The sequence below is a fragment of the Bombyx mori genome, chromosome 27 (assembly GCF_030269925.1).
Source record: "Bombyx mori chromosome 27, ASM3026992v2".
Classification (NCBI taxonomy): domain Eukaryota; kingdom Metazoa; phylum Arthropoda; class Insecta; order Lepidoptera; family Bombycidae; genus Bombyx; species Bombyx mori.
Genome location: NC_085133.1, coordinates 7,312,275 through 7,339,494, shown reverse-complemented (window position 1 = coordinate 7,339,494; position 27,220 = coordinate 7,312,275). Strand labels below are relative to the sequence as shown.

The window sequence follows — 27,220 nt, the reverse complement described above, 5'->3', positions numbered from 1 at the left end:
TTCTAAATGTATTTTTATTTTATTTTAATTGAAGGTTAGTTAAATATATTCTTGGCATGGTATATCTTCTATCTTCTGTAATTACAAAAGTTGATGCGTGTATGTATGTATGTTTGTTACCTAGACTACGGGAAATTTTTCAGGAAATCTCTGATTGGTCGAATGAATAATACTGTGTTTGCTAAGTTAGGTTTGGTTTTGGTTTGGTCAGATCTGAGTCACATCAAAATTCGGCCAGCAAAACGGGCAGAGCTCAATTAGTTAAATTATAATATCCTTGATTCAATAGTAATATTAAGATATTGAAAAATTGAAAGGAATAAACTACATGAACGCACTTTAATTATCAGCAATTATATACCTTCTTAGTTTGCTAAATCTCTTGAAAACCCTTCCCAAACTGCCAGAATTTTCAGAAATGTCAGTGACGATTTTAATATTACATCAGCTAATAATTGATATAATCGTCTTTCGTATATAGCTCGCGGGAATGTATGAAACTGTATCAGTCTGTTTTCAAGAGGATTATTCCGTTCAAACACGGCCGAAGGAACGTTTGTTTGTTCTACTTTTACTTTACGATCGATCAAGCTACTCTCCCGGATGACAAAGACAAGTAAATGATGACATAGAAAACATTTTAACGGAGCGAAGCGGTTTGTGATTTATTGTGATACAAAATTGAAGCGTTTTGTTACGGATTGTGGGGTCAGATGTCGTACTGTAGGTTGTCTTGGCATCGATTTAGATGATCAATGCTAATCTATTTTATTAGCCAAGGTCAGGCGAGCTGACGCCGTTTCCTGACGGCATTCTGATGTTAGGCGGTTTCCGGGAGTAGATAGGACGTGAATACCGCTGCTTTCGATCTAATAACATTGTATGCGATTGTGAATTTTAATGACATCGATACAAGGGCTATTATTAGGAAACGTAACATGTCCACCAGTACTGCCAGTACTAAGATTGGAAGTAGGGAGTTAATACTTAGGCAATTATTTAGGAAATTAAGTGACCCCTGCTCTCAAACGAGTATGGTAGCTCATATATCCCAACAACTTTCCGAGTTTAAAACCGCTCCCATTATCGGAGTCACTTTGAAGGTGCCAAATTGGCTTCTACAAGTCCTCGCGTACTGTGTTACTCCCATCTTTAGACGAGGGGGTACGCAAATACCAGCCATTTCCTTTTGAATATTCACACACATTTACCGTAATGAAAAGGATATTGGGAACTTTGTGTGTACAGGGAGACCTTGTCGCTCTCTGGATTTTGCATTACGTTCGATGGGGGGTTAGTTGTCTGTAGAGCTAATTAACGTAAGAGCTTATCTCTATTATTTGGAGCGGAAAATCAGAATTACAACAGACTGCCGCGGTAAAGCTATTGCATAGCATTTATTATCAACTTATGCAATTATAAATCGACAATAATAATTTAATATAACAAAAATAAAATATAATTTTCCACTTTACAATTCCGTTTGTCGCCGATAGATGGCGCTTGACGCAAAAGCTGAATCGCCCTATTGTTGTGTTACCCACGAAATTATATCACATATTTTGATAGTACATAAATTGGTGTTTAGACTTCTTACTTTAAACACTACACAAGCGCAACGTGTGAATGTGTTGAACGCGAGCTACATAGTAGGCGTAGTGAGTGGCGGAAGGTTTTTTTCGTTACGGAATTTCACGATTCCACTCTCAAGCCGCGCTCAAGGCCCGCGATAAAATCTATGCAATAGCTTAAAAACAAATCTAAAAAATAAACATAACAAAGGTATGTACCACAAAGTGAAAACGTGGTCCGATTAATAACCTGGCAACTTAATTTCCGCTTAAATGAAATTTCATTAGTTCGAAATGACCCGAAAATATCCCAAAGTAATAGCGTTGATATCAATTTTACCGGGATCGCTCCGTAAAACATTTTGTTGTTTCGCTACATTTAATATTCAATAATACTCGGGCCATTTCGAGGTTTTGTTATTGTATAATTATCTTACCTGAATTGTTTATGATAGATGTTTTAAACGTAGTTAAAGATAGCATTTGTAGTAGTCATGTCACTGATGGTATTATACATTCATTGCATTGATTCAACAAAATGGAAAACATGGAACTTACAAAAAATCATACCTGTACCTACTACTTTAAATCCATTTATACTTTAGTTTTCAGGTCATAGTTTACTAGAAAAACAGTGAAAGACTTCTATATAAAGCTTTCAATATTTCTAAACTGATTTTAAGTTTTTTTATACTGTCACTGCGAGTCTTAAACATAATTAAAACTGCTTCCAAACTAAAATGTATTCGTAAACTATGAAATCATATCGAGGGGTGAAATGTCATTTGGTTTAAGCGGCACTTTTGCAACTTTACACGAGAGCCAATTAAAGACGAAAATTTGGGAAAAGTATCATAACAAAAAAAAACTTTTCCATGTTCATTCCTTTTTGAATGGAGTAAACTTAATTGAAGTTCAATTAAAAACATCGAATTGTTGGTGCTAGTACTAAATAAAACGCACATTTTATAACAAAGATAAATGTCACGTATTAAGCGGAATATCGCTTTAACCAAACGTCCTTTCAAACCCCGATATAAGGACAATAAAAAATAAAAAAAATTACATGTGTGCAATTCACACGTGGTAGAAGTGAAACCTTCCAAAATTAAAATACAATTATCCTAAACGTCTTAAGTATATGTAAAATTTTGTCATTAGTAAATAATTGTAAGGTAGCGCCCTCTGTGAATTGATATTTTAATTTCACGTATAATCCTAAATTAAAATTCACTACAAGAGCTTTCATACACACGTTAGTATTAAAAAATCTAACAGATGGCGCTGTATTAAATAGTATGTATATTTCTGTCTCATTCTTTGCTGGCTTCATCCTACACATTTTTGTATTTGTGTCTCTTACCTGTCGTTTTTTCCGTTGCATCCGATTTGAAATCACAACGATTCTAAAGCAGTTTTCACTTCCAAAAATTTAAGTAAATAAATAAAATTAGTTTTTATTTTTGGTACTATTTTTATTTTATTCGTTCTAGATAATGGTGATAGACGAAAACGAAGCCCGCCTCCGTGTCCGATACCCGCTGAACTGCGAGAAACGACGAAACTACAAATTCGATATTGCCGCAGTTGGTTGCGACGGCTCCTATTCCAACACGTACGTCCAGAATACTATAAAATCACTTTTTTTTTTTTTCCTAATTTAGCTGATAGCCTTGAGAGGCTATTTCAGCGTAACCTTAGCTCAGCGGTCGGGGAACCGGGGTAAATTACCCCAAATGGGTTAAAATGAAATTTTGGGGGGTAAAAATGAAACCTTTGTGAGTAAAAAGTATATATCGAAGTGAAACTTCTTTAGAATCGTTGTGATTTCAAACTCGATGAAACGAAATGAAACGAAACGAAAAAATAATAATTTTTTTTTCAAAATTATCATGGCGGCTATAATATGAAAGATTCTAAAAAGAAGCGATTTCGTTATTTTTTGCTCCTCGCCATGGGGTAATATCAACTTACACAAAAATATTTTGGGGTGATAATTAAAGAAGTTCCCCGACCGCTGCCTTAGCTAGTAGGTGAGCTCACGGGGCTCGAACCAGAGTGATGCTAACACTGACCCCAGCAAGGGCAGTGCTTCGCAGAATCTACCACCGGATCGGAAATGCGACCCACTGAGAAGATCCGGCGAGAAACTCAGTGCGCTGTGTCTATAGGTTAATTCACTCGTCGAGCCCTTCGTCGAAAGCGACGGGTTCGACGAGGACGGTGACAAAATCACGATTGACTACCCGTAATATTGACTACAGAATATTTGCTCGTCCATTAAAATAATTGATTGCAACCCAATCGGAGCAGATTCGCAAACAAATTCGTGCAGATCGTTAATGGAAGAAACAAATTGATAGTGGTTGTTTGTTTACTCATCATGTAAAATTATTTTGATCCCAATATCAAAAGATATTTTGTGTTAGGTGATATTTTCGCATCAATTAAGAATATATATTACTGGTGGTAGGACCTCTTGAGAGTCCGCGCGGGTAGGTACCACCACCCTGCCTAGTACTGCCGTGAAGCAGTAATGCGTTTCGGTTTAAAGGGTGGGGCAGCCGTTGTAACTATACTTGAGACCTTAGAACTTATATCTCAAGGTGGGTGGCGCATTTACGTTGTGGATGTCTATGAGCTCCAGTAACCAGTTAACACCAGGTGGGCTGTGAGCTCGTCCACCCACCTAAGCAATAAAATATACCTATACATAATATAAATATATAAAATACACAATAATAATGTCGAGCGGTGAAAGGGTATTGGTTGGTTGAAGCGATATTTCGCTTAATACGGTACATTTATCTTTGTAATTAAAGCTCGGTTTTATTTGGTATTTGTAACAACATTTCGATGTTTTTAAATAAACTTCAATTAAGTTTACCCCATTCGAAGAGCTAAAGAAGTTTATTGTTATAATGTTTTTTTAAAATGTTAAACTGAAATTTTGTTTATTGCTTAGATGGGTGACGACCTCACAGCCCACCTGGTGTTAAGTAGTTACTGGAGCCCAACGTAAATGTGCCACCTACCTTGAGATATAAGTTCTAAGGTCTCAAGTATAGTTACAACGGCTGCCCCACCCTTCAAACCGAAATGCATTACTGCTTCACGGCATAAATAGTCAGGGTACGTGGGCAGGTGGTACCTACCCGCGCGGACTCACAAGAGGTCCTACCACCAGTAAGTAAATGGATGTAAAGTAATGTAAAGTGAGTTAGTAAAGTTGCAAAGCCCAGCTTTCCCTGTAAAGTTGCAAAAATATCGCTTAATCCAAATATCCTTTCCTCACACGATATATAGTTGGATATGTTGATAATATTTCTTTATGCAAATCTATATATTTCACTGCGCACAAAAGCGCAATACATATATTATCGTTTGACGTCTTTAACCAATGATGTTTTGCTAGCTAAATGTAAAAATCTATACTACTAATATATAAATAAATCTACAGCGGTTTTACGGATGTTCCGTTATAACTACTGAACCATGCACCCGATTGACTTGAAACTTGGTATCCATGTAGAAAATAGTTAAACTTAATGGATAGGCTATATTTATATGAGTGTTGGACTCTCTACACCAGTTGCGGGGGCGTTAATGATGAGAATCTTTGTGGGGGTGAGATATAATAATGTTAATTTTAAAGTAATGTTAATTTTAAATGTCCAGCAAAGCGGACGGGTAAAGCTAGTGTAATTAATAAATGCATACATCTCCAGTGTCCCCGTTCACATAACGGTGACAGACGTGAACGAATACGCTCCAGTCTTCAGTCAATCCGCGTACGTGAAGACCGTCGACGAGGGACGCATTTACGATGAGATCCTTCGCGTCGAAGCCACTGATAAGGATTGCACTCCGCGATATGGTGACGTGTGCAAGTACGAGATCCTTACGGACAGGAGCCAACCGTTTACTATCAACGTTGAAGGTACGTAAACTAATTAAAACTGTACATTTTAATGAATCATACTCGGTATTGTGCAAAGGACCAAAAATCCTACTAGCAAACCCTCAATGATTTGTTAATTTCGATCATCTATTAGTTATATAGAAACAATAGTTAGTTTAAGTTCTTCTGATTAATATTAAATTCCAATACGTAATAAGTCGAAAAATGTTTATTTATCAAACGGTCAAAGTTATGGAGCTCTGCTGTAATATATCCAACATATGAATCTAATAAGATGCAATGTCGATCTCGAAGTCTGGAAATTACTTTATTATAAATCTAATTTTAATGATTCCCCCAGGTGTGATCAGGAACACTGAGCCACTTGACTACGAGAAGTCTCACAACCACATCCTGTCGGTTGTCGCCTACGATTGCGGTATGATGCAGTCGACGCCTGTTATGGTCACAATCAAAGTTAACAAGCCCTGCAGAGCGGGATGGAAAGGTGAGTCAGCCATCCAACAATCCATAAAGTTATTGCATATCTACTCCAATGTAGTCCAAAGGTCGACTTATTTGGGTCAACAATTTCCTGCACCTGAGTACTTTCAGAGATATATCATCATCATCATCATCATCATCATCCTTCCCCTGCCCTTCTTTCAATCATCCGAGGTCGGGGTAACATGTTTTCTCTTTCCATACTCCTCTATCATATAGCATTTTTTCGCTCACTCCCCTCTTATACATACCGTCTTTCACGCAATCCATCCATTTTTTCTTAGGTCTACCTCTTCTTCTAAAGCATTCCGTTACAGCCCACCGAGTTTCTCGCCCGATCTTCTCAGTGGGGCGCGTTTCCGATTCGGTGGTAGATTCTGCGACGCACTGCTCTTGCTAGGGCCAGTGTTAGTAACACTTCCGGCTTGAGCCCCGTGAGCTCACCTACATGTCAAGGCGAAGCTGAAATAGCCTCTCAAGGCTATCAGCATAGCTAGCAAAAAAGCCTTCCACATTCATAGTTAAAACTTTCTTAAAACCTCATTGTCACTTCGTTTCATCACATGTCCATACCATCCCAAACTTTTCAGGGATATGTCATTCCCATGTAATCCCACCGTGTTTTTATAGAATGAATACCGTAGCAATACCCGTAAAAATACCAGTGAAATTATTTAAATATCCTTCGTTAACCGATAAAATATATCGTGAAGACTCCCCGAATTTCGCAAACACAAATACACCTCTATTTCGAATTAGACCTAAAATAAAAAGGGCTTTGCATATTTAAACGGTTTTCTTGCGACCCTCGTCTAACGATTCCCCTTTTCCCGGCTTACGTATGGTCGATAAAAATAGCCAGTATTTAGTTAGCCTTTATGGTAATTTATAAGCTCCTAATGAAATTTCAGGTTGAACGAAGATACCCACATTAAACTAATGGCGGTTTCGTTCGTTTAATATTGCAGTGCGAATGGTTTTGCTTCGTGACTGTATCGTTATTATGTTTCGCATTATGGGTTAGTTAGTGGGCTAATTTGGTTGAATCTAATAATTAGATCTTCCGCCCTTCAAATCAGAATGCTCGACTGGGTCGTCACTTAAATATGCAGGACCGTGGTACCATACATAAATTCTAAGACTTTACCTCGAAACCTCCTCGACTCCACTTAACCAAATCGGAATTCTTAATCGGATTCTTTTGTAGCATATCCAAGCGATTCCCAAGCTGTGGTACATTTACGGGAATACGCGGGGTCCTAGGAGTGGTTTGGAGTTATGAGCAGCATCAGGAGTACTAGTAAAAATATCTTGTGTCGGATAACAGCTATTTCAGCTTTAAGTCACAACGCATTGCTTTGTGGTGGCATCTTCTCTAGTTGGATTTACTCGAAACTTTTCCTCAGCCGAGATGACGAGTGACAGAACATCGGGGGATGTACTTTACGGAACTCGAAAAAATTTAACATCACTTTTTTCAATTTACTTTTAAATATTTCTATCTTTCTAACCTTCTTTGAGTTGAGGATATATCGACGAGGTAGCATTATAAAAGACTCGTGATGTAGGGGAAGCGTATAAATAAAGTTAGCTTAAAATAAAAATGTCAAATCCATGTCACTCATATGACCTTCATTTTACTTGACTGGACAAGCTCACAGGCCACCTGGTGTTAAGTGGGTACTGGAGCCCATGGACATCTACAACGTAAACGCGCCACCCACCTTGAGATATAAGTTCTAAGGTGTCAGTATAGTTACAACGGCTGCCCTATCCTTCAAACCGAAACGCATTACTGCTTCACGGCAGAAATAGGCAGGGCGGTGGTACCTACCCGCGCGGACTCACAAGAAGTCCTACCACCAACAAAAATCTATTAGGTTTCAACTAAATATTTGCGATTATTTAAAAAAAAAACTTAATGTTTTAGGAGTGGCGGAACGTGTAGATTACGCGCCGGGAACAGGTCCACTGGCCTTATTCCCCGCCGCACGTCTGGAGACCTGTTCTTCAGACGAGCGTTGCCCTGGAGTCACCAGGATCCAAGCTGCGGTCTCCTTGCAGGCCTCGCGCGTCGGCAGCGGCTGCGACAGGGATACTTATTCGCTGCATTCTCAGCGTACCATATGCGGTGAGAGACACGGGAAAAGGAGGCGCCTTACTTACGCCTTAAGGGTCACTTAGATGTAAGTTAGGCTGAGATAGATTAAGTTGGTTAGGACTAAATTATAAAAAAAATAGTGGAGAGAAGCGGCCGCCCCTGCATAACGAAGAGAAGAAGGAACACAGAAGACAGAAGAAGAAGAGAAGAGAAGATATGAAGAAAGAAGAAAGAAGTTGGTCCCACCCATAAAAAAATCAAGCCCACCACTTATCATTCTGCAGTTCATCACCCCTGCCTCAATAGACAGGGAGATTTAGCCCGGGCAGAGGGGTTTCCCCGAGGGGACGCGACGACCCCCCACGCCGGGAAAAGGATAGCAATAAAATTTTCTTATAAAATTATTGAAACAATATATATTTTCGTATAGGACTCGACCCGAAGACAATTGACCTGCTACCGAGTCCTGGAGCCGGTAATGAATGGGCGAAATCATTGAAGCCCGACTCAGGTTTGTTTGACACATGTTTATTGTTCCTAAATATTTTATTAAACATACAATATCGCACTTTTAAAATTGAATTGGCTAAATTAAGAATTTTAAGAAAGTGAGTATTAGAGAGTAATATTTTATAAACAGTAGGAATATTTTATAAACATCTATACTAATATATAAATCTACAGTGATTTTTACGATGTTCCGTTATAACTACTGAACCATGCATCCGATTGACTTGAAACTTGGTATCCATGTAGAAAATACATGTACTTAATGGACAGGCTATATTTATATGGGCGTTGGACTCCCTAATAATTAATATTGACAATAAATAATAAAGTTAATTTTAAATGCCCAGCGAAGCGGGGGGCGAGTGCGGCTAGTCAGTTTATAAAATTAAACAGTCTCTTTTAGTCTATAAAAGGACAAAAATCATTAAAATCAAGACCATACCTTAAAGTATTAAAATCGTTAAAATTATTATAAAATATTACAATCCTTCAAATACACTTTTGGTGTTTACCCAAAAACAAGAATTTTGGATTAAGTCACTTGAACTCTAAAGAGCCACTTCAATTCTAAAGCTTCGGTATATTTATGTATATCTACCGACATTATCCACAGTCTGTCATTTAGTCTCAAATCAAAATTTACTGAGTATACTAGAGCTGTGGGATTGTAAATTACGACCGCCACCCGATCACTCGTTCGATTTAACGCCGTATTTAACTGAATATGCAATTTCGAAAAGGGCACATGTCGCATATTTTGTCAAATACGTTTTTTCATATACATGTAGTTTTGAGGCTTACCTACACCCGTTTTATAACAATTCCAGTAATTTTCGATTGCTAATTAAAACTAAAATATATCTCAAAAGTTAATATTTTAAATTTTACACTGCTTTAGAAAATAATCAGTTTTTTTCATTTCCTGAACATTTTACATTTTCAGAGATGTGCCCTTTTCGAAATTGCTTATTCAACTGTACTAGCGGTCTCCCGGTACTCGAAATTAGACTATAATTAATTGAAATTATAAGTTTGAACTTTATTAAGCTTCCATTGCCAAAGACTGTTTTATATTTCTATATAATCACAGATTTCGCCAATACTACATTTTAGACAAATAATATTAAAGACAAACACTATTAATCTATTCTCAATTTGACCAGATTTTAAACAATAAGAAAACTTTGACATTATATAAAAGAGTATACATGCGTGTGTATGAAATATACGGTAGCGTGTGTAATTTTTATTTTTATCGATTCAATAAATTTTTAAGGAATAATTTTTAAAATATATTAACATTCTACGCTCCTTCTCTATATTCTCTATAAGTGTGGGATATTTCATACTCCTTCGTCCGCATAATTTTCGTAAAGAGAGCTACAAAGATTTTGCTTAATTCGTCAGGTCGTGACGGCGAGCAGATGTTCGAATTCGACGGCGAAACAACATCGGCCATAGTTCCAGAGTCGGTGTTGCCTCACTCGCTGACCAGCAGCTTCTCAATCTCGACGTGGATGCGTCACGCCCCTCCCGCTGACGGCGACAAGCACAGAAAGGAACACGTTCTGTGCCTTGCCGACGACCACAGTCAGTATACATTGTAGTTCCAGATCTGTAAGGTGCCGTGGTCAACTTGAATCAATGGGTATCAGAATCACTTACCTTCAGATATAGTCAAAAGCACGACTTCCTCGCTTTAGGAACATATTGTGGTATCTGTTTTTTTTTTGGCAAGGGCTGAAACTCATACGCGCCTAAGGGGCACTCGGGGAATGGTGCTTCACGGTCTGTAGATGTTAGGAGCAGAACGCGGTCCCAAAGACGTTTTTAGGGACCTACCCACCAAACATGATATATCCTTCTTCAAACCAGGCTTGTGGAAAGTACTTAATGTTAAGCATCGACTTGGCTCTGCCCCTAGCATTGCTTCACCATCAGGTGGGCCGTATGCTCGTCTGCCTGCAAGGGCAATAAAAAAAAACCATTCCCCTTTGCAATATCTCAACCGACGTCAGTGTGATTAGTGCGAGTTTTTTAACGTTCTCGATACCGTAAAAGTTAACTCAATTTTGTATGCAGTTGGAACAGCGCCCCTAGCGGCAAACGTAAGCAAACGTTCCAACTTCATACAAAAAATTGTATGAAGTTTTGTATGAGTTAGCTTTAACGCTATCGAGAACGTTAAAAAACTCCGCCCGGGGTCAGAATTCGGTCAAGGTAGGAGGGTTCCCGCGGTCAACACTACAACCAGACTTGTGGCGCCACCCCAGGCACCCGACCGACAGGTCGTCGAGGCAGATTGTGGAACCAACCTATATATAGGGTATCCTTCGTTCCCGTGTGCTCGTAAGTAATCTTCTTATTATAATTCTTTTCTTCCAGAAATGAATCGCCACCACTACGCTTTGTTCGTCCGTAACTGCCGTTTGATCCTGCTCTTGCGCCGGGACTTCGGCGAGGGAGACCTCAACATATTCCGTCCTGCCGAGTGGAGGTGGAAGATACCCGAGGTGGGCACAATTTTAAATCCTTATCTATACTAATATATAAATCTACAGTCGTTTTTACGGATGTTCCGTTATAACTACTGAACCATGCATCCGATTGACTTGAAACTTGGTATCCATGTAGAAAGGCTAATATTTATATGAGCGTTGGACTCCCTATACCAGTTGCGGGGGCATTAATGATGAGAATTTTTGTGGGGGTGAGAAATAATAATGTTAATTTTAAATGCCCAGCGAAGCGGACGGGTACAGCTAGTTATATTATAAGTGCGAAAATTTGTGAGGATGGATGTTTGTTATTCTTTCACTCAAAAACTACTGCACAGATTCTGATGAAACTTCGCATATCAGACTAGCACATAGCACGACACGTAGCGCGCGAGTTCTTCCAACAAATTGGTATTTTTCGTCACAACTAGCGATAGTATCAGTGGAGCGTGACTGAGTTTAGAATACATTTTATTTTATCCATACACAGATAAAAAAGAATCATTTAACATGGCAAGATAGTAATATTGACTAATATTAATATCATTTTAAGCAAAGTGCGCTGCTAACTTTTAGTTAAATTAAAATGTCCAAATACTGTTTTAATATTATTAATAATTTGTATTTCAAGTAGCTAACTAAATCAATCATTTTAAGATCAGTACTATCTGTTAAGTTAGCTTGTTGTTTGTTTGGCCCCAAATGACGTCACGCGTAATCAAGTCGCGTTCGATAAAATTTTGTGTAATCGTACGATAATTTTAGAGAGTGAAGGAGATGAAAAAAATCGAATGTAGAAGAAGACAATTATAAATCCCTCGCCGATCATTTCACCAGGTTTGCGACAACGAATGGCATCACTACGCTCTGAACATCCGCTTCCCCAACGTGGACTTGTTTATTGACGGCGAACCTTACCGCTCGCTCGACGGTAAAGGGCCCGAAGTTATTGACGACTGGCCCCTGCACCCCGCGCACGGTGTCAACACCACCCTCGTCGTCGGCGCTTGTTGGCAAGGTACGTAACTATTGTTGAAGTGAAACTTCTAATGCGACTTCCAACAATCTTGCGTTAAACGTTTAACGCTACCATGGAATAGAAAGAGACAGAGTGAGAGTGAATGCGTGGCACGCGAACGCACGCGCGTAGTATACCTGTAGCGTCAGTAGCGTCCAATATTTTAGTGAAGTATTTAAAAAAATGTATATAATTATTTTTCTATCTATAATTTAAAACATATAAATGTTGAAGATGTCGCATCTTTTATACACAGCATTCCCTATTACAAGAGCAATCTGATTTAAGGATGAAAAATGAATAAAACCACAATACTGCACATCAAAAAAGAAGTTTCACTTCATTCACGTGCACCAAGTTGCACGCGCATCGTTTTATTTTTTATTTTATAGAATGTAATAAATAAAACAATGGATATGGATTCTGGCAACCTCCTACCATAGATAGACTGTGAGTTCGATAAGTAGGTAGGACCTCTTGTGAGTCCGCACGGGTAGGTACCACCGCTCTGCCTATTTACTGCTCTGCTTCTGCCTATAGTACTTTTTATTACTTTTTATTACACTATGTTATTCCTTCACCGTGAAAGTCAGTCGTGAACATTTGTTAACTACGTATTTCATTAGAAAAATTTGTACCCGCCTGCGGGATTCAAACACAGGTGCATCGCTCGACACGAATGCTCCGGACGTCTTATCGTTTAGGCCAAGACGACTTCACTTTTTGGGTGACTGTTGTTGTGTTTCGTGCAGGCACCGAGAAGGATATGAAGCACCACCTTCGCGGCTGGCTGGCGGGGCTGGGCGTGCTGCGTGGCGCCGCACAGCCCTCACACGCGCTCTCCTGTCTGGCTCGCTGCCGGGAGGGACTCAGTCTGGCACCGGACCTATGTAACTACTCACAAGTCTATCAATACATTATCGCTAAATCCCGTCAAAGGCATACGAACATGAAGCTCTCCCTTTTAATGCAGCAGGGTTAGTCGATCTGGCCCTGGTAAGTAGGCACTGATGCTCATTGACATCAACAACTACTCACACATCTATCAATGCATTATTGCTTAAACCAGTCAAAGGCATACGAACATCTAGCTCACCCTTTTAATGCAGCAGGGTAGTCGATCTGGCCCTGGTAACACTGTCACTCATCAACAACACCAGCAACCAAGCTACTGCCTATTGTTTAACCATCATCTCATGCTTAGTAAGATCATCATGGACGACTTTTTAGAGCAATCACCATGAAATACACAAATCACAGAGAGAAACCGTTGTCATTCCATAGAGTTAGATAATCCAAATGATTCGTGGAGTTGGAATTATCGACATATACATGGCTCATGTATGGGATGTAATGAGGTATTGATTAAGAGTCCTAATCCCGAGTTGGGAGTAGTACTTTACTGGAGACCAAAGTTGTGCTTTTAAAAATACATGTTGTGGCCTTTGCTCTGTTGAGGAGTCCCAGAATTTTACGATAAGGGTGCATAGCGATCTAGCCCGCAAAATATTTCTGCCGTATAGCAATTATGTGTTTTAATACAATTCAGGTTTCTATTCTATGTATCAAAGTGTACGGCTCTATCATCTTATGGTATACTCCTGTTAGTAACCGATGGAATAAACACGTCCGGATATCTAGGGAATTAATAAGAATTAACTCTACATCAATTACTAATTTATTTCTGCCGTGAAGCAGTAATGCGTTTCGGTTTGAAGGGTGGGGCAGCCGTTGTAACTATACTGAGACCTTAGAACGTTTTAAATGTCTATCGGTTCCAGTAACCACTTAACACCAGGTGGGCTGTGAGTTTGTCCACACACCTAGGCAATAAAAAATAAAAAATAAATATAATTACAGCAGAGAACATCTAATGAATTTTTTATTTGGTGCGGCGTTAAAACAACTCTAAATACGTAGTATGAGTTAAGATGTCACATTTTCCCTACCTATTCGCTGGTAGCCTAGCTATGCCTTGACGGGTGTCATCTCAGTCCGTCATGTGATATCCGTTGACATGAGCACGACTTGTGTCTTCCTCCAGATCTGAAGTCGGTGTCAGTGGAGGGCGACGGAGTGGCGGACGTGGAGACATTGCTGCGCCGTGTCGCGTATGGAGACGCGCGGGCCTTCCCCACTCCGGGCAGGAGGAATGTGCACGTGGCCACCACCATCACGTATGTAATCCGCGCTCGTGTACGGAAATTGTGTGCAATTATGTCAGGGCCTTACGTATAAGTTTGACTTCTACAAGACTAAAAATTCGGTAGTAAGGTCCCTATACCCTATATGAGGCCGTCAGCGCAAAAGTGGCCTAAGATTACCATAGTTAGTATGGAGCTAATGAGGCTTGAATTTTTTTTTTATTGCTTAGATGGATGGACGAGCTCACAGCCCACCTGGTGTTTAGTGGTTACTGGAGCCCATAGACATCTACAATGTAAATGCGCCACCCACCTATAATATATTTACCTTTTTATTTATATATATTTACCTTTACAATACTTCGTAGACAAAAAAATAAAAACGCGCTAAAATGGTGTTTACAAAGGCTATTTATTATCTATGGATGAAAGTAAAGATAGGCCGATTTTGCATCAAAATTTATTATGTTTTAAATAAATTGCAATACATAAGCACGGATATGAATTGTGAGTTAGGCCACTTTTGCGCTGACGGCCTCATATGTCCCTACCCGTCTCAAACTACTAGAATGTGGTATGATGTCCATCGAGCGGTTGACATTGCTCGGTAGACCGACGGTCCGAATGTTGTTGTTCAGAACTTGTATATACACAAGCTTATCTTGAAAATGTTGTAAGCGAGATTCAGGCATCTGTCAAATATCTTGTGTTCTATGATGGCTGCCCGCCACATTCGCATCACCAGTTTGTACTTACTCGTCGATAAAACTGTTAATAGATATTGAATTGAGGCTTCGGCATCTTGAAGCTGGGCATATGTAACCAAATTGACAACAACGGGTGAAGCAGTAATTGCGCGATTGATTCAACTTACATTTATAGCCCCCAAGCTAGAATTTTCTCCTGTGTTATGAACAAACAATAATAACTAACTTGTTATAATAACTAACTTGAATGGTTACCATTCGTATATAGATAATTATTAAAGTGTTCGGTGATATATTACCGAACACCTTTGTCAGCATAATTCGCGTGACCCGTTAACTTTCTTTCCACAAATCGTTAGTGCACGATCAACAACCGCGCCACCTGGGTGCATTCATAATATTAACAATTGATTTACTAAATCTTTTAACAATAAACATTTTTAAGCAACATAATCTTTAAATAACAAACTCACACCGCACCCTACATAAAGAGTACGGACCTGACCTTTCCTTCGACTGTTTAACGCGGCTTCTGAATGACTGGATACAGCGGTAGCACGCGTTTTTATACAAGTGGGGACAAAAGATATTACGATGCAGTGCATACACACGCGCGGGCCGCTAGAACTACTAGAATGCAGTGCACGCAGATTCACGGGTCGTTTTAAGTTGCGTATCTTTTAATTAATGTGTTACAACGAAACCCTTAGCTGCGACAACGGGCGCATCATCAAGGCCCGCCCGGCGGAGTCTTACATCATGGTGCTGGCGCCGCAGACGCCCAGCATCCTCCTGAACGGCAGTGCGGACGTGGCGCGCGACTACGCACACTTCCGCGCAGGACTCACCGTGTTCCCGGACCTCGGCGTCTCCGTCCGAGCTGCTCCCGCTCATCCACTGGCCGGTAAATTATACTAGACGACTCCTTATTGATTTTTTTTATTGCTTAGTTAGGTGGACGAGCTCACAGCCTACTGGTGTTAAGTGGTTACTGGAGCCCATAGACATCTGCAATGTAAATGCGCCACCCACCTGAAGATATAAGTTCCAAGGTCTCAGTATAGTTACAACGGCTGCCCCACCCTAAAAACCGAAACGCATTACTGCTTCACGGCAGAAATAGGCAGCTCAAAAAATCTAATCTTTTTTATCGCTTAGATGGGTGGGCGAGCTTACGAGCCCGCCTCGTCTTAAGTTGTTACCAGAGTCCATAGACATCTACACATCTATTCTATATCTATCAAAGGTCTCAGTATAGTTACAACGGCTGCCACACCCTTCAAACCGAAACGCATTACTGCTTCACGGCAGAAATAGACGGAGTGGTGGTACCTACCTGCGCGGACTCACAGTAGGTTCTATCACCAGTAATTACGCAAATTATAATTTTGCGGGTTCGATTTTTATTACAGGATGTTATTCCTTCACCGTGGAAGTCCAATCAGTTTAAAGTTTATTTTATACATAAGTTTAGGTCTTTTATTTATCGATTGAGGCACTACGAAGTCTGCCGGGTCAGCTAGTAAATAATAAAAATCTTACGTTACGGACGTTTTTTCCCCGGTTAGCGTATCCCTCCGCATCGTCCCATAAGGAACTTCGTTTTAAAAATGTTATTAATGTTGTTTAGATGAGAATCAGAAGCTGGACTCGTGCGTGGTGTCGGTGTACCCGGCTCTGAACCCGGACCACGAGGCTTTGTCGCTGCGCGCGGCCGCAGACCTGCCGTTGCGGTACGACATCCGCGCGGCCGTCACTCGGGACGGCGTCATCCTCACCGGCGCCGACACCGTCCACAACTACCAGAAGGTCACTGGCGCACGCTTCACCTCATATTGTATATACAACGTGTTATAAGCCGCGCCAATAAAGAAACGAATCGAAAATGGCGTCTATATGTACCTGCACTGACAGATGGTAGGGTCAGCAAATAAAAAGAAAGGTAGAAAGAAAAAGTTGTTTATTGTAAAAAAATATAAAAAAAAACAAATGAGAATTTACTTCACTTTACTTTTTGCCCTAATAACAAATAATAATAATAACAAATAACAACAGAATTTGAGAGAAAACAGAGCGCGTCGAGAAGATAGTCAGAACTGATATTTTGTTTCGCAGTCGCGCCGTGTGTGAGACTAAAGATAGCAAAGTTTAGAGTGAGAGCGCATGATCGCCGCCGCCATTTTAGATACGTTTCTTTATTGGCACGGCTTATACAAAATACCCAGTAAATAAATATTAGTTTAAAAACACTAACAAATTCGCTTTTATAGAAAATCCAACTAAAAAATTGAAAATAAATTTTAATAAATTTGAATTAAAAATATTGTAATATAAAATGATTTTATCGTAAAAAAGCGTGGGGTGATTTTCAGGATATTATCAAATTACCCTTCTACTCATATCTGTTCCTAAAATATTCGTTTGCAAATCTGATAATTAAAATTATATTCGACAATGATATTTACTATCTATCAAATAAATAAAACTATATGAAAAAAAAACATGAAACTTTATAACGGTACAATTGTCCCATACATTCCTGCCATTGTTCTTTCCTTTCAAGACCAAGAAATCTTTGTATTTAACATACCCTAATACAATTCGCAGGTGCTTCGCGAAATCGAGTACAGCAACAAGAAGCCGGCCTACTACCTGAACCGCGTGTTCAAGCTGACCTGCTCAGAGCTCAACGGTCGATTCACGAGCAACGAATATGTACAAACCGTACGTGTCTAATTGTTATAACTAGTCAGGTCATAAGTATTGTCACACAGTAAGAACTTTTCTTTTAGAATGCTGGCCACAAAAAAGTTTATTGAATTCGAATTTCGAATTGTTCATGAAAATAAAAATGTATACTTTTAGAATTTTACTCATTTTTAAATATGGAGTGGACGCTTAAAGAAGACCGTGTTGCAGTTATTGCGTTGCATCGTTGCGGTTACGCGCCAATTCAAATTTTAAACATACTCAAAAATTTGAATATAACCAAAAGATTCGTTTATTGTACCATCAAACGATACAATGAAGACTCTAGTGTAGATGACAGGTCAAGAAGTGGTCGCCCTCGGTCTGTTAGGACTCCAGCAGTGATAAAAGCTGTGAAGGCGCGAATTCAAAGAAATCCCAAACGTAAGCAGAAACTGTTGGCCCTGCAGATGGGGTTAAGCAGAACCACAGTGAAAAGGGTGTTAAATGAAGACTTAGGGCTTCGGGCATATCGAAGAAAAACAGGACATCGTTTGAATGCACGTCTAATGGACCTGAGACTGAAGAGATGCCGCGCTTTGTTGAAGCGGTACGCGGGAAAAAAATGTCGGGAAATTCTTTTTTCGGATGAAAAAATTTTTACCATAGAAGAGAGCTACAACAAACAAAATGATAAGGTGTACGCACACAGTAGTGAAGAAGCGAGCAACCGTATTCCGCGTGTCCAACGAGGTCATTTTCCATCCTCGCTCATGGTATGGTTGGGAGTTTCTTATTGGGGCTTAACAGAGGTACATTTTTGTGAGAAAGGTGTAAAAACGAATGCAGTTGTGTATCAAAATACTGTCCTGATGAACCTTGTGGAACCTGTTTCTCATACCATGTTCAATAACAGGCACTGGGTATTCCAACAAGATTCAGCACCAGCTCATAGAGCGAAGAGCACACAAGACTGGCTGGCGGCGCGTGAAATCGACTTCATCCGGCACGAAGACTGGCCCTCCTCCAGTCCAGATTTGAATCCGTTAGATTACAAAATATGGCAACACTTGGAGGAAAAGGCGTGCTCAAAGCCTCATCCCAATTTGGAGTCACTCAAGACATCCTTGATTAAGTCAGCCGCCGATATTGACATGGACCTCGTTCGTGCTGCGATAGACGACTGGCCGCGCAGATTGAAGGCCTGTATTCAAAATCACGGAGGTCATTTTGAATAAACTTTAGTGTCATAAGAATCTATGTTTTGTTAAGTTCATTTTGGTATATGAATGGTAACATAATGAATAAACTTGTTTCAATTATTTTACATTAAACATGTGACAGAATTTATGACCTGACTAGGTATAGTCTATGGAGGAACTTTTACTGGTGGTAGGACCTCTTGTGAGTCCGCGCGGTAAGGACATACATTAAAAATAAACAAAGGCAAAGTTAGGCAACCAGGCGCTTTAGTACCTAATATAATTACTTCAGTGCGCCGCGTAGGGCACCGGTGACCGACAAAGGGTTTAAAGTAAAAGAGCTAAAGAATTGATCTAATTGAATGGGCAGGTGCCACCATCCTACCTAATTCTGTCTTGGAGCAGTCAAGAGTTCCAACTTGAAGGGATTACCATTATACTACACAATTTATTTATTTATTTTTATTTATTAGATTTCAGCGGATTTTTAATTTAATTTACAGTTAACTGTGGTCCACCCTCATATGTCGGCCGCTAACGAGGTGGCCTCTCGGGAGCTACCCAGCGGCATCGCGGACAAGGCTGACGTCGCCAGAGAATCAGTGGTACGTGTGGTTCGTTACCCGCATAAATCATCATAAGGTGCTTTGAAAATTTGATACTTTACTAACGCCGTTGGACTTATTAGAAATAGATGTGGGGAGGATAAAATTAAAGTAACCCGCAGTCGTCCGAGTTCACGAAAACTGTAAGGTAATCGAAACATCGGAATATGCTAAATTAAAACAATTGATGCAAGACTCTAAACTTTAGAATCGATAAAGTAGCTTTTTTAGTGGACTGGTTATTTTATATATTGGCGTTGGACACAGTTTATGCCTCGCTTAAACCGGAAGTGATACTTATTGGATACCACAATGTCAGTGCTTCCACAATGAGGGGAAATTCCCCATTTGAGGGGAAATTAGGGTTCATATGAAGAGAAAAAGGGGAAATTGCGGGAAATCATAGGTAAAACCTAAAATAAACCTAAAATCGATAAAGACATTTTTTAATTTAGTTACTACACTAGGGCCAAAAGTAAAAACTACAGCAGAAAAATTTTTGAGGGGAAAAGAGCCCTGAAAAGGGAAAATTAGAATTGAGGCGTGGGGAAAGGGAAATCATTAAAGTGGAAGCACTGCATACACGTCCGCGTTTACAATTCATTTCGATTCGCAGCCGGACCGCGGCCACGCCCACGGGCACGCCGTGGCGCCGCGCGTGTACGCCGCGCACGCACAGCGCGACGCGCACGCAGCCGACGTGCCCGCGCCCCGCCTCATCGACCTGCGCCCCGAGCAGAGCGCCAGTGAGTAACTGATACACTTATATAGGATAGTAATCGGCAAAATTGTCAACCAAAAGAATCAAATATAGATAGATAGACGTAACTTCTTGGTATCCTCCAGAAAGTCCACTGAAAAAAGATAGACGTAACTTCTTGGTATCCTCCAAAAAGTCCACTGAAAAAAGATCAGTAAATGACCACCATTTTGCGAAGATAATCTCCGCAAAATATTATTTCATCCCATATCATCTCATTTCATTTTATTTCATCCCAGTTGATTGACGTCTCAAATTAATCATCTTCATTTTATTTCACTCCATATTATAATTTTTCATAAAATTAAGAATATAAATTCTTAAAAGGTCTTAGTTACCAGGTCAAAAAATATGTCTAGGGAAGCCCGTTCTCAATTGGTCTCTCACTCTATAATGATATCGAGTACTTCAGAGTGAATGAACAATAACATACTTAATTGCCTCTTCTGTTATATGTATAATAAGATAAGAACATTTAAATTCTCTTTTAAAATTAATAATAAAAATTAAACAGTAAACAGTATTTATAAACTACATATATAAAACATAACTCTCTTTTTACAGTATGATAGGATTTCAGTCCATGACACTGAAGAAAACTTTTTAAAAACTAAAGAGTTTTAAATAATAAAGGTTTTAATTTACTTACGTTTAAAGCGAACGGCACGAAACTGACGCTTTTTTGTGACTGTGCAGACCACGTGGCTCTGCTGATCGGCGTGGTGGCCGTGGGAGTGGTGGTGCTGGCGGCAGGAGTGGGCGTGGCGCGCACCCGACGCTCCCCCCGCGCGCCCGCCGCGCCCCGCGCTCGACACGTCGACTCCGAGATGGCGTGGGACGACTCCGCCCTCACCATCACCGTCAACCCCATGGAAGAGGTATTTAGCAACGACTTGTTCTTCTGAATCGTGTCACTCTTGACAGAGTGGTCCTGATCGTCATGTTGAAGGGGACAGAGTTGACGCGTCTCACGATATCCCACAATCTCTAAATCGCATCCTCTAAAAAAAAGCGTGGGGTGCTTTTCAGGATATTATCAAAATAACCCTTCTACTCATATCTGTTCATAAAATATTTATAACTACTGATACCATGCTCCCCACGCTTTTTTTTACAATAAAATAATTTTTTCATACACTATTTTTAACTCAAATTTATTAAGATTTATTTTTATTTTTTATTTGGATTTTGTATAAAAGCATATTTCGTTAGTGTTTTTAAACCATTATTTATTTCATGATAATTATATTATTTCGGTTTCATGTCTAGTTTTAATTATGGCTACGACGAACACCAAAGAATTCTTTATATATGTTGCACGTGTAATTTCCAGAGCGTCCCATCCTGCGGCACGCACGTGAACGCGGCGGACAGCTCGGACGGCGAGTCCTGCTCCGACTCGGACTCCGAGCATCACGACTCCTCCGACGAAGACGACGAAGGTATGCTGTTGTTTCCTTATCGCGACTTTGACTTTGATTGCTTGTCGGACAGTCTCACTGTTAACTCAACGTGAAGCGGTTACTGAGGCTCACAAATACTTAGTTATAATAAAAATAATAGTCATTATTCATTATAATTGTCATATTTTATACATACTTAATTAAAAAAATATATATTAACTTTTTGCATTTCTGCGTGCCATCTCTGCAACGCTTTTATAGCCGATACCACATCCCTAGAGTTATCGAGAATTTCCACACATTTCAAGTATTGTGTTTCCACCATCTGACAATAGATGGCGTTGTAATTCTCGAGCGTTCTAGATGATCTTTCGATATTCGTTCGACTATTCGGCGTTACTCTTACCGTCGTAGTAATATAGATATAAGTGTGTTTACCGGTCTCTGGTACGGATAACACAAGGGATTCATAAATTGCGGCCGGATGATTGAATTGTTTTCAATTACATATTTATATATGATTCCAGTGATGCCCAACAAACAGCACAAATACAGAAACATCAGCCAGCTGGAGTGGGACAACAGCACGATGTAACGCGCCCTTGGCTGGACGCCGCGGCCGTACTTAACGCACCCCTATAAACTAAAGTCTCCCTTCACTGGCACCCGTGTGCACCGTCCTTCTAAATTCACGACTCGTTCCGATTTACGCGCTTTTAGAGCTGGTTTACACGAGCATCTCGAACACGAGTGGTTTTTTTTTTGCCTACCTACCAGTGGCCTTCAGGGGACATTCTGGTTTTACTTTGATTTGTGGCTTCACGGAGCTCAATCTCAGAGAATTTTGCGAACATCTGCCCTAGTAAAGGGCAGTGATTCGCTGAATCTACTACCTGATCGGATTCGCGAGCCACTGAGAAAATCCGGCGAGAAGCTCAGTGGGTAACTAGTGGCTAGATTATGCTCTTCTAATTCGTAGGCTCATTGCCTTATTATTGACAAAACAACTCGTGAAAAATAAGGTTGCTCGTTGCTCGATAAATCTTATTCGTGTGAACCAGCCCTTAATGTAACGTTTCAATATGGCGGACTAAAAACTTTTTTATATTATTCGATACGATTTGTCGTCTCCGATAATAAGACAAAATAACTGTATAATATTTCATTGAATACATAAAATATGACGATGAACTAGATGGCGTAACTGAAAATTTCAATCGAGTATCTAAATGTTTAAAGTTTTACGAACATCAACTGAATACATTTTCCATCCAGTCTTGTTGTCATAAATTATTAGGACATACGATTTTTATGTCGCCATATTAAAACGTGATAGAATTCAATCAAAGCGATTCATAGTTACGGAATTGATTTGAAATAATATGTATCCGTATAATTAGTGTAATAAACAAAGCTTTTGCACAGACACGCGTGTACAAGACTTTGTATGTTAGGCTGTGGTATGTGCACGAATTAGATGTTTAAGCACAAATAAAATTCCTAAAAAAAACTAATTACTTTGTCACATAAAAAAAAACTTAAGCCATGTTTTTTTGTTTAACGTTATTCAGGCTCATAGACTTGAAAAGTGATTTTATGGTGATGTCCTTTTCGTGCACATATCACGGATCCAACGCATTTGTTTTGTAGTTCTTTGTAAGGTTTTCAATAAAATGATCATATCAAATTATACGTAAATTTGTTTCTGTCTTCGCTTGCTTTTGTAGGAAGTTGTTCTTTACGTGTTATAGTGCTCGTTCTTTGTCCACGATATATTCTTTTTCAATACACTTAAGTAAAAAAATGTATGTATTAATGTAGCCGTTGTAATTTCGTATGGAGTCGTATATAAGATTAGTATAAGCGATCAAACACTATAAATATATATTAAATGAGAATGCTTCACACATGAAAACATAGTATTTTCACATTTAGAAACATGTTGGCGTTTTAACATTATCACATTAATCTTTGTCTACTTACGTAGGTTAATACGAAAGAAAACGACGCCATTTTGAATTAAATTCGCCATTTTGAAACCCCGCATTTAAATGAGTAGTAAGTACAACACGCATTATTTTTGGTACAAAACAGCTTACTAACCTGTAGTATTAAATATGTCTGTCGACAAAAATGTCCAATCATTTGAACCTTCGAGCTTGACGACAAGATCGGCTTAAATGTATATTAGGCACAGAGTTATTTGAAAAAAAAAACTAAAGTTGTATGATATTATACACATATATACAGATATTGGTTTAAGAGCAGCTATTATAACTATTTATATATTTTGAATGCGTTAAGGGATTTTTACTAACAATTAGGTACTAAGCTATGTTAGTCGGTGACGCACACACGGGAAATGGCAGAAAAGACGCGTCGCATAGGCGTAAGTATAGTTAGGGATCTCTTCATTCTTCTGTCATCTGTGTATCGCTTGTGGTGGACCGGAAAACCCCAATGAAGGCTTATAGAGACATGGCAACAACACTGTCAGTGCTTCGTGTAAAAAAACATGTACATTACACGATTTAATTATCACATATTAGTGCTGACCTATTGGCAATGACCAAATAAATTTTGTGTAATAAAAACTTAAGGTGTCCGTGTTTATTTTTAATCCACGATAAAACTCATGTTCAACTCCATCACACCCCAAATTGCATATCAATGTTTTGGCCATGTATTAGCGTAGTGTTACCGTTTTAAGAACACGTGACTGTAAAACTCTAAAAGCAATCGTTGTGAACATAATCATTGGTGTGTCTGTAGCTAAATGTACAATTTTTCTTTTAAATTTAAATATTTTTTCTGTTCGTCAAACCATTTTTGATCTGTGCAATGCGATCTGACATATTAGACAAGTGTTAACGTTCGTGAAAGAATCTTACATCGAAATTTTTTTCTTAAAACGAAACTTTACTTTCTAATGTTACTAATTTCGTGACTATAATGAGTTTGTTTGCAATTATTTACCTTTCTAACGGCTAATTCCACTAACTCTACCAACAATTGACTTTTCAGATTTGGACACATGTCAAATATGTCATTCGATATTGTCGGACCATAGTGAGTTATATCTTTATGTGTAAGTACATTTGGATGTTAACGAAATATGGTGTTTTCTTTAATAAAAAAGCGAAGCTCGAGATTACTTTGAAATTATGGTTTTCTTGTTAAGTTTTTCTGACAACCGTCCATTGACCATTTCCCCTGATAGCTAAATAATCCGAGATCTGATTTATTTTGAACATAGCTCAAAATCGCAAGCACAAATAAAGGCGTTTGGTATAAACCCAGTTTTGATTAAACTTTTAGTAATGTAAGGTAGCTATTTTATCTTTTATTTCGTTTTTTTTTTTCAATTTCATGATTTATTTGAAATATTATTATGGTATTATTGTATTAACGATAGAACTTCTTTGATGTATGAATTATTATATTTTAGCTAAAAATAAAGTTGGTTTAAAATGACTGTGCCTTTTATTTCTTTATCCCCTAAATTGTTGTGTAGATTAAAACACGGAATTCCTACTTTTTCTACCATTTTGACTGCGGTTATTGTAGTGGTCTGACTACTTCTATTACTACTACTTAATCGCGGCCATCGTATTCAGCTCCCTCTCGATATTAATATCTTTACAAAATGCGAGCTTAACTCTGGTTACTTTAGACTGATTATCGGTAAGCATCAATGCTTAATATCTTCACATGACAACATCCGAAATGGAACTTGTTATCCATTTTGCAGAAATTACAAAGAAGAGGAAGAAGCCCATCTGCGCTGTACTACGTGACTGATGCGCTTTCGGGATTTTTTTATTGCTTAGATGGGTGGAAGAGCTCACAGCCCACCTGGTGTTAAGTGGTTACTGGAGCCCATAGACATCTACAATGTAAATGCGCCACCCACCTTGAGATATAAGTTCTAAGGTCTCAGTATAGTTACAACGGCTACCCCACTCTTCAAACCGAAACGCATTACTGCTTCACGGCAGAAATATACAGATTCCTTGGAGAGCATATTTCCTGTCAGGTTTATGATGGTTTTGGGCCTGTACAAAGATATGTCATACTCTCAGCTAATCACAATAGAACCACGAAGGTTGCAGCGACTATATATTAGCACCAAGAATAAGTTGTCTGGACGTGAAACGCTAATCGGATCTTTATTTAGTGGTTTACGCAAAAAAGCGACATCTACCGAAACTATTTGAAATTCGCTACAAGATAAAACACGACGGCTGAGAACTGTGATAAATGCTTTCTCGTTATACCGTGAGATGGCATTGCTATAGGAACTATTTGCAATTAAAAAATGGTTGTCGTTTTACCGCGCTTTTTTATTTATTTTTGAAATCTTTGGATTGCAAAGCTGGTTTAATTTACCTACAAAAGAGTGTGAAGGCTCGATAAATATGTCTATCCAGTACAGTTCATCTATGTATGTTCCTCATCTCGGTGCACTAATGGTGTGACTAGAAATGTGACGTAGATATAGGATATTTGGGATATTTATTAAGATATTTTACGATGCTGTCAGTTAAGCATCGTCAAATAAACTAAAATAATTTCCGACCTTTCAAATATTGGCACTTTACAGTTATCGTGATAAAAAAAAACACGTGTGGTACTCGGGGACTGCCGCGGTAAATTGCATTTTTAATCTTTATATTTAGCTTATGGAATTATAATTATACAGTTAGACAATAATAATGTAATATTAAAACAACAACAAAATAAGACCATGCTATATTTATAAACATTAACAAAAGCAAAAATGTCCCCTTCACACTCATAAGTTAGAGAGAGATGGGCAGACTTTTCATGATGCGCATGCAGTGCGACGTCACGCTGCGCGCTTATCCACAAATACTACACAAGCGCAACGTGTGAATGTGTTGAACGCGAGCTACACGGTAGGCGGAGTAGGGGTGTTAGGTTTTATTTTCGTTACGGAATTTCTTGATTCAGTCGCCGCGCTCAAACCCCGTAATGAAAGCTATGCAATAGTTTACAACCGCGAGGTTAAAGCATAAAAGTTATTAACTGAAATAATTCCACGAATGAATGAAAGGGTCCACCATCAGATCGCGACCCACCGAGAAGGTCTTTTTTTATTGCTTAGACTGGTGGACGAGCTCACAGCCCATCTGGTGTTAAGTGGTTACTGGAGCCCATAGACATCTACAGCGTAAATGCGCCACCCACTTTTAGATATAAGTTCTAAGATCTCAGTATAGTTACAACGGCTGCCCCACCCTTCAAACCGAAACGCATTATTACTGCTTCACGGCAGAAATAGGCGGGGTGGTGGTACCTACCCGTGCGGACTTACAAGAGGTCTTACCATCAGTAAACCAGGTCAGGTGTGAAATTCAGCGGTACTGTATCCGTGTCTTAGGCTGCACGTCGAACTCTTAGAAGTCCAAATGTTGTTGTTCGGAACTTGTATAGGAACGAACGGAACTTCTAGAATTTGCAGAAGGTTTACAGATTGTATTTATTTGTAGGAATAAACAAAGGACTTAGGTATAAATATACCTAACTGCGTCCGTGACCACGTAAACCGTAAATTATTTGAAACGTAAACCGTAAAAGTCGTTTA

At 39.1% G+C, this 27,220-nt stretch overlaps 1 protein-coding gene and 1 long non-coding RNA gene across 2 annotated transcripts in view; both read left to right on the top strand.

Moving 5' to 3' along the window:
* The window catches only part of LOC101743966 (calsyntenin-1), a 186,645-nt gene extending 161,559 nt beyond the window's left edge, over nt 1–25,086 (top strand). Inside the window, exons 3-20 of the mRNA XM_004923444.5 lie at nt 3,065–3,186; nt 5,300–5,511; nt 5,834–5,980; nt 7,907–8,107; nt 8,508–8,588; nt 9,995–10,177; nt 10,973–11,100; nt 11,923–12,103; nt 12,856–12,993; nt 14,148–14,280; nt 15,665–15,858; nt 16,585–16,763; nt 17,562–17,678; nt 19,348–19,449; nt 20,066–20,195; nt 20,906–21,087; nt 21,543–21,651; nt 22,140–25,086. Coding sequence (XP_004923501.1) covers nt 3,065–3,186; nt 5,300–5,511; nt 5,834–5,980; nt 7,907–8,107; nt 8,508–8,588; nt 9,995–10,177; nt 10,973–11,100; nt 11,923–12,103; nt 12,856–12,993; nt 14,148–14,280; nt 15,665–15,858; nt 16,585–16,763; nt 17,562–17,678; nt 19,348–19,449; nt 20,066–20,195; nt 20,906–21,087; nt 21,543–21,651; nt 22,140–22,207 — 2,607 coding nt within the window. The 3' untranslated portion in view covers nt 22,208–25,086. The remainder of the gene's footprint in view (nt 1–3,064; nt 3,187–5,299; nt 5,512–5,833; nt 5,981–7,906; nt 8,108–8,507; nt 8,589–9,994; nt 10,178–10,972; nt 11,101–11,922; nt 12,104–12,855; nt 12,994–14,147; nt 14,281–15,664; nt 15,859–16,584; nt 16,764–17,561; nt 17,679–19,347; nt 19,450–20,065; nt 20,196–20,905; nt 21,088–21,542; nt 21,652–22,139) is intronic.
* Nucleotides 1–27,220, top strand: part of LOC134201545 (uncharacterized) — a 358,050-nt gene that overhangs the window by 269,901 nt on the left and 60,929 nt on the right. The gene's annotated exons all lie outside the window — the stretch shown is intronic.